Source organism: Stylophora pistillata, chromosome 11 (genome assembly GCF_964205215.1).
Source record: "Stylophora pistillata chromosome 11, jaStyPist1.2, whole genome shotgun sequence".
Classification (NCBI taxonomy): domain Eukaryota; kingdom Metazoa; phylum Cnidaria; class Anthozoa; order Scleractinia; family Pocilloporidae; genus Stylophora; species Stylophora pistillata.
This window is the reverse complement of record NC_142529.1, coordinates 21,248,400-21,256,867: the sequence shown is the minus strand read 5'-3', so window position 1 is coordinate 21,256,867 and position 8,468 is coordinate 21,248,400. Positions and strand designations below refer to the sequence as shown.

At 37.5% G+C, this 8,468-nt stretch overlaps 1 protein-coding gene, 1 long non-coding RNA gene and 1 pseudogene across 3 annotated transcripts in view; 2 read left to right on the top strand and 1 right to left on the bottom strand.

Moving 5' to 3' along the window:
* LOC148720561 (uncharacterized) overlaps positions 1–5,487 on the bottom strand; it is a 10,941-nt gene extending 5,454 nt beyond the window's left edge. Inside the window, exons 1-5 of one of the 2 annotated variants that reach the window (XM_088739827.1) lie at positions 5,275–5,487; positions 4,474–4,780; positions 3,630–3,692; positions 2,678–2,822; positions 579–620 (exon numbers count right to left, since the gene is read on the bottom strand). In XM_088739827.1, coding sequence (XP_088595953.1) covers positions 579–620; positions 2,678–2,822; positions 3,630–3,692; positions 4,474–4,780; positions 5,275–5,323 — 606 coding nt within the window. In that variant the 5' untranslated portion in view covers positions 5,324–5,487. The remainder of the gene's footprint in view (positions 1–578; positions 621–2,677; positions 2,823–3,629; positions 3,693–4,473; positions 4,781–5,274) is intronic. The other variant, XM_088739826.1, reaches the window with a different exon arrangement.
* Positions 1–8,468, top strand: part of LOC148720557 (uncharacterized) — a 486,858-nt gene that overhangs the window by 399,223 nt on the left and 79,167 nt on the right. The gene's annotated exons all lie outside the window — the stretch shown is intronic.
* LOC148720560 (uncharacterized) lies at positions 5,700–8,053 on the top strand (annotated as a pseudogene).

Below are 8,468 nucleotides of genomic sequence, written 5' to 3'. Positions count from 1 at the left end.
GAAGACTTGAGGTTCTAGCTAATAACCTGATTGCTACATGTACAAGTACAAGAGTGATACACAAAAATGAATTGATAAGCTGTATGTACAAGTAAACACAAGAGATGTACACGAAACTATTTCAACTTAATTATTGTGCAAATTCCAAGTTCGTGGCATGTCATTAAGAGAGTTCTATGCACGAAGTATTTTAATCCTGTGGAGTATTTACAATTTACTGTATATGACTACCAGCATCTAATTTCTCCTTACAATATCACCCCTGAATCACACATTAAGTTCACGAGAATAGAGGAATTAACCTCCAACTAAAGAAGCTTTTGATTGTTAAACAAATTCTCGTTGTCAGCACCTCAGGAAATGTATAGAGAGCAGTATGGAGAATATGCATACTGATGTAAGGGTGAAGAGGGTTAATAAAAATGCTTTTCAAACATTGAAATAAATGTTGTGTGCAGCTCAGTGATTGTGCATCTTACCAGTTGTCAAAAGACAAGGCATGTGATCAGAAGTTTAAAATAATAATCATTATTTTCTGTGTAACAAAGATGCATGTCAAAAAACATTTTTCACCATACCTCAACAAATGACTGGAATCTTGGTTTTGGGGGCTTGTATTTCTATAAACAATAAAAGGAATTAATAAAAGCACTGACAGGATTTCTACAGCTACCAACACCTACATTACAAATGACTTACTCAGAACATTACTACGGTAAGCCAAGCAATCCAGAACAACCTACTTGTACAATTAAACACTGCTAATGGAATAAAAGTGATCAATCACAACTGACTTGTACTTTAATAGCCAGTCTTAGACTGGAAAAATATGACAGCAAAATTGAGTAATCAGTTTTCATGAACCCTGGTTTCTGTGGCATGAAATGATGACGAGTATTCTACCTCCTCCTAGATGGGATGCTAATCTATCCCCAGCACCCCCTCCCACCATGAGTGACCAAGACAGATTTTCTCCCTACAACAGCAATACAATGTCAAACAGACTAGTGACAAGAATAAAGAAAAATATCAAATAACGGCTGAACACAGTTTTTGATACCTTTGTATCTTTCACCATTTTCTCTAAAACCCTTGATCTCTCGATCGCCAAAACTGGCAGCAAGTTAACAATACAAACTTTGTTTTTTGAAAGTTAAGATACGCACATTGCCTTTGTTCAACATGTTAAATTGGATTCCCATCTATCAAGAGGCGTATGTCAACAGATGCACATTAATTCTCGAGAGAATGCTCCATAAAATACCTGAAATCTCTGCCTCAACTGAATTCTGATGTTCACTCCAGAAATACCCGTTAAAGCAATCTAAACCTATGCTGCCCCAAATATAGCAACCCTACCGAAGGGGGACGAATGTTCACAGTTAGATCCATCTAAGACTGGAATAATTTAGAGAAAACCCTCAGAAACTCTAAAGACACAAAAAAGTTTAAAAAAGAGACTAATTAACACTCTCTTAAAAAGCCAGATAGAAACTAACAATTTCAGTGCGCCATTTTAGATTCTTTGTTAATTAATGATTTTCTGTAATCGAATAACACTTATTATTAAAAACTAGATCATTGGATAATGCAATTCAAGACTTTTTATAGGCTTAGCCATTATGGTATATCAGCCAATATACCATAATCTACAAATATGGCAAGTGTACGTGTCAGCTTAAAATTAAAAGGGAGCTAAAAATTTAATAAAATTTAATAATTTAATTTAACGTTTTTAATAAAACAATTATTCCTCTCGCGCTTGTTGGATATGAGATGATTATAGCCAACGAGGCGCGTAGCGCCGAGTTGGCTATCTATCATCTCATATCCAATGCGCGCTCGTGGAATAATTGTTAAATAGTATTGTATATATAGGTACAGAGGTAGAGGGCCACAGGATCATCAGTTTAACTACTATCACGTCCTACCCTCTTGAAATAAAGTCTATTGTATTGTATTGTATTGTAAGCTGACGTATGTGCCATTGCCATGGTGACATCAATAGATATAAGCAGGCCTTAAAAACTGGTTTGTTTATTTGTAGAAAATTTAGTCATTAGATTTTCTTTATAATTTGCATGCAACAAGCTTGTAACAATACTCACCAGTTAACACCATTTTGCTAACAATTTAACTGAGAGATCTTTAGTTATCCCTTGTTGACGGTTCACTGGATTGTCTAGAATATCCTTTGTTAAATATCAATTTTTTTCAACACTCCAGTTACTTATTTCCTAAAGTATTATCATGACAAATTTCATGAAATTCTAATGAGTGGTTCTCAAGAAATAGGCATATTTCCAAGAAAGCAATTTACCATTCAATCGCAATTTTATACTTACTAAATATGTGCTGCATTTAACTGGGTTCTTTTGGTAACAATGAAAAAGCTGAGAATTGCTGGGTTCTTTGCACCATTAACTTTTCTAACATGTCTTTGTAATAAAAAATTAAAGCCCTCAATACACTGCACCAACTATGGAGAAAAATAGCACAGATAGTGCGGATACATGTTGAGTAAATAAAATGACCACTCTATTGACGGCATGTTTGTTTTTTGTAATCCTTGTGTGCACACTGGATTGCATCAGTAAAAGCACATGCGAAAACTGTGTTCAGCCACTTTAAGCCACCATGTCTCGTACAACATAACCCCACTTCACATGTACTGTACCTTAACTTGCGGTGCTGGAGTAAAGATCAACAGATCATCAGGCTGCTGAGTGGGTGGTACAGCAGGTAGCTTATCCCACACACACTCCTCTGACTGCATGCATGGCAGGAATACAAAGCTGTGTTTGGGTGTAAGTTGTGTTGGCCTGTCGACAGAACAAGATCAGGCAGATAAGCACTCTTTTACATACACCTTTTCAAACTTTTTTAGTTTTTTGACAAAACACTCACATTTTTTTTGGCATAGGTAAGTATTACACTTTAATTTATAGAGTACAGGGAGGGAAATAGTCAATTCACCTGATATGGAAAACTATTTTTGTTGTAGCTTACTGCCAAATCATCAGTGAATTTTCCAATGAAAATGGTAAAAGTATAATACATTTGTAAAAAACATACCTCTGACCCTGGCCTAAACAAAAATTCTGACGAGTAAACAAGTCTCAGTTGTCAAATTATTGGTAGGTATATAAGGATTCCATACATGGTGGGATTCAAACTCATTTCCAAAGTAAGTTTAAAGTTTTTGAAACTAGCTTGATTTTTAATTTTCTTTGTTCAAGATTGTTTTTTATCTTTAAGATCTGAAACAATTAAGGGAAAATTTAATTCCATCTAAACTTTTGCAACAAGAAAAAAATTGGAGTCTCAATGAACACACTGTACATGTACAGTGGGATTCAAACTAATTTCCAAGGTAAATTTAAAGTTTTTGAAACTAGCTTGACTTTTAATTTTCTTTGTTCAAGATTGTTTTTTATCTTTAAGATCTGAAACTATTAGGGGAAAATTTAATTCCATCTAAACTTTTGCAACAAGAAAAACATTGGAGTCTCAATGAACACACTGTACATGGACATGTATCTCGCACTGATAACAAAGCTCAGAATGTGTGATCACAGGAAACCATATATTTTGAAGAGAAAACAAAACAATAAATTATGTGCACTCACCAGTTATTTGGCACATCTTCTGTCAGCCACTCTTGTAGAATTGTAATGTTCTTGGGCAAACACCTGTACACATTATTTAAAGGACAAAACACTTACTGTCAGCAATAATTCTGGTGTTGATGCTTCAACTCCTTGGAGTGACTAGCATCTAATTTCCCCTCACAATATCTTCCCTGAATTACATTTACATTTTTACATTTATATACGGCAGACTTCTATGTGGATATATTCAGTCGCACTTTGCAGAATCGTAAGATTGAGATCGAACGTCAGCATTTTTATCAGGCGCCTCTGGCAGCCGCTTCAGTCCATGTAGCGATCTCACCTTCCCACCCATCCCACCCTGGGGAGGACATCCACTACACAGTAATCTTGTGCATGGGAAATTTACATCTCCTACTCCTAACCGTGCAGGAGACGGGACCTACGGTTTTACGTCTTATCCGAGAAGATGAAGCAATGTGAGTGAAGCGTCTTGCTTAAGGACACAACGTCATGCCCCAGCCAGGACTTGAACCCAGGCCAACCGACCTAGAGTCCAGCGCACTGACCACTGGACTACACACACCTCATAATAATAAAGATTTAGTCACAAGAATAAAGGACATGATCACCAACTAAAGAAGCTCTGGATTGTCAGACAAATTCTCCTTGTCAACACCTTAGGAAATGTGTAAAGAACAGTATGGAGAATATGGATACTGATGTTAAAATGTGAAGGGTTGAGGTAATCTACAGTTTACGAGGTGTTACGCTACATTTACTACAAACTTAGAATTCTCTTGACAAGTGAAAATTTAATGGCCAACACTATTTCAATTTAAAACAATTTGTGTAACCTCACCTGTCTTTGTACACTGAGGGGACAGCATCAGAATCACAGCTCAGTTCCTCTTTCATGTTAACTGTGCCACTGTCAGATTCTTTGTTCTCTAAGGGAGCTGGTCTGTTCAATGCAGCATGTCCAGAAAATGGCCTCCATGGAAGGCGTGATCTCTGCCTTACATTTGTCTTCTCACCAACTCTCTCTGTAGTTATTTCAGCCTTGGCACTGAATGGACAAGGTTTTATTCCAGCCTGAGGTGGTGGCCCTCTGGAACTGGCAGTGAAAACACCATGCTGGGCTGCGGTGGGTGGTCTTTGGATGCTCACTTGCATTAAATTTAAATACAAAAACAACAGTAAAATCTCACATCAGTTTTTATCGATGGATAAGATATTCCATCCCTAAACCACAGTGTTTACCTTACAAGACTTCTTTAAAACAACAAAATGACTACAAAAACAACAAATATTGACAACAATATCAACAACATTTATATATATCTTTGCAATTAAAAAGGTACCACCAAGAAATAAATTGATCCACTCTGCTATACTGTTATCTTCACGTACATAAATCCTTTACGCCCTTACATCAGTGTGCATATTCTCCATTCTGTTTTCTAAACAGTCCGATACATGGTACACGTAATAATAGCATCGGTGAATCTTGTTAGAAGTCTAGAGCTACTTTACTTGCTGATAATTTCCGTTATTCTCATAACCCTTATGTTTGAATCAGCTTTGTTAGTTTAAGGAGAGATTTGCTGCTTGTCATTCTTAGGAATTCATGGGTTAACCAACTAAAGTCCGATTAAAATACCTTTCGAGTTGTATAGACCTCTAGCGATCTCATAAGCTTCAGAATCCATACTTCAGTCGCTACATCGTAGCTTTGACCTCGCTACAACCAAATCATCCACATTACAGCGCTTGAACATTCTGTTCGAACCATCAACCTTCAGTTCAGATAACAATTATAATTTCACGTTACACTAGACATCAAGCGTCCGCCATGTTGTATTTCAGGGACTTGAAAGACCCCGGGGACTAGTGGCTTCAGTTGGTTATTGGCGTAAGCACTCTCCATGTGTATCGTTGAGGAAGTTCAGGCTGAAAATCGTCTTTTTATCCCATCCCCCTTAAAAAAAATCGATGTCTCTGACATGAGAAGACACAAGTGCTTTGCACTGACGCAAAAGATGCAGTTAGCTTGCACACAGGCTCTATTGGCACTGTACTGCGACACGATCGGTGAATTCCGTGCGTTGGGAGATCTACGTAACTCACGCGTGCTGCTCAAGCCAGGATGCTAGCAAGAGCCCCTTTGCGTGCGAGGGATGTATGTTTGGAGAGAAATGGCGAAATGTCGAATGCAAAATGTCTTGAAATCAAAATATTTGCTAAAACCACCTCATGGGTAATTGAGTGGACCCACGGTTCTTGGGTTCTCATCTCTTCTAGCTCCAGTAAGGTAAAACTCAAAACCGTCTACAAACTGAATTGTAAGTTTACCAGCAGAAAGTTAATGGTAATTACTACAAGGAGATGAAATATTTCTATTCTAAAGCTGAGCATGATTTCTTTTGTCTTTTGTACTCAGAAGCCGATGCGAGCACCCAAACTGGGAGGATACTTAATTTTTATCAACTGTGTTGACTGTAAATTGGCCACTGTAAATAGTTTCTACAACTGACTTTTTGAGACGGTTAGCCCTTCGTCAGAGCGTTAGCTCTCAGTCGTCGTTAGCTCTTCGTCCTTCGCTCTGGAGAAGGTTTAACGGTCGAAACGTCAGCTGAAACTCTTTAGAGTGGCCAATTTACATTAAGAGCTCGGTTGATGGAGAGCGGATGGAAACTTCGGAATTGATGTCTCCATTCGACTATGTTGTCCCTTTTACAGAACAGTCATCTTAAATGAATCGGAAAATGAGTCATTCAAAAGCTTACCAAAACGTATAGTTAGAAAGAAACAGCTGTCTTGCCGGCGAGTTGTAAAAGAGTTTTAACAATGTTTGCTATCTTCTCAATTTGCTGTTTCCTCTCCCTATTGTTTTGTATCAATCTTTTTGTTTTGGACGACTATCTTAAAATATATTGTGCATGTCAAAACGATTGCGATCACTATCTTTTCAATTTTGCTGTCCCTGTCAGGGCCCTTATGGAAAGTTGTAATTCTAGTCATTTGTAAAGTTAGCTTTGACTTCGAGTCAAATGTGTTTGCTACCTCACTTATTTGCTAGTGTCCGTAACTGTCCAAGTTCTCTTTTTATCTCTCAAGTAGTGTCATTGTTGATCAAGTACGCGAGTCAGCAACTTATTACTTCATAATATACTATTTCCTAGTCAATTTTTTTCGTGTTTAATTTTTTTCCTCTGAAAAAAAAAACCGAATATGAAAAGTCAGTTCACGCTAGTTGTAACACGCAAAGAGCTTTTAATTTAAGGCGTTGAGAACTTGAGAATTCATCTAATCTTCGACAGATTAAAATACCAATCGGATACAAATGTGCTACATAGTGACCTGTTGAGTTACACGGCGCCAGATCAAAAAAAAGTGTGACTTGCCAGTTAAAAGCTGTGGTAACAACTTCATTTCCCAAGATTTTAATCGTGACATTGAACAAAGAATGCAATCTGAGGGAGAAATTTAAATGTAAACAACAACAACAAAAAACAAGCTTCTGAATAATGGATATCATTATAAATTTATCTTCACGTTCCATATGTAAAGACTGTGGAATTCTTTCGCGGTAACCAACACATACAGATCGTCCGACGGGCTGAATTTCCGCTGAATTTTGACAATTAACAGAGAAGATGGGAAACAAAACCATCACAAATTACCTTAACGAAAATGAGTATAAGCGCCCTGATATGATCATAATCACAAACTGCGTTCTTAATCTTCCATTCATCTTTGTATCCATATTTAGTAACTCCCTGGTATAAGCTGCCATAGTGAATACACCTTCCCTTCGATCGCCGTCTATCATGTTCCTCTACAACCTGGCTACATCAGATCCTCCGATTGGATTTGTAGTACAACCGCTCTATATCTCTTATGAGCTAAGCTAGTTTCCTGTTTGTCTATTTGTTACTTTCTATAGTTTCTTGAACAAGGATTTATCCAATCATTCGCCATCGGTTAGAAATTCGCACTCAACAAATTCCCGTAGGGAATTTTACCCGAGATCACCAAAGGGTACACAACATGGGACCAAAAATCGAAAAGCGCCAAAAATACTTTTATGTCTATTTTTTGTGATAGTCGTACGTTACATACCACTTTTTGTTGCTATGACAATTTTAACTCTCTACATAAGCCACTGGACAATTGCATGGAGCTTCACTGATACAATGGCATTTATGAATTCGGCCATCAACCCATTTTTATTCTGTTGGCGTGTCTGAGAGCTTCGGACAGCAGTCATTAAGATGGCGAAGAAAATTCTGTAACGACAGACTGAGGGGAATTCATCAGATTAATACAACAGATAGGAAGGGTTTCCTCAAAAGAAAAGCCTTAACACCTTTTAAGAAACTTAATTTGCACCATAATTTCACAACCAGCCTACTGCTAATAAAATGAACTGTAACATATCGCTTTGATAGCTTCAATATGTTCTCATCAAACAACAGAAAGAATGGATGGGCATAGCTGGGTAGGTTAAACACGGATTTAATTCGCTAAAGTGTAGATTTGCATTTACAAGTTGAGCTTGAATTGTTGGGTTAGGAGAAGAAAATATACATCATGCGAAGAAAAACCTTAGGTGTTCTTACGTGCAGAAAAGATTGGATCCGAATAAATTCATCGCGGGTGCCATCCTCCCGTAAAATTGCAGGGAAAAAGTTGTACAATTCCGAACGACTACTAGAACAACTATAGTACTCTTACTGAACGTCTACCCAGTTTCTTAAAATTAATCTTGTACGTTAATTTTTCCACACACGAGATTACAGTGTGGTGGATGTCCTCCCCTAGGGTGGGATGGGCGGGAAGGTGAGATCGTTA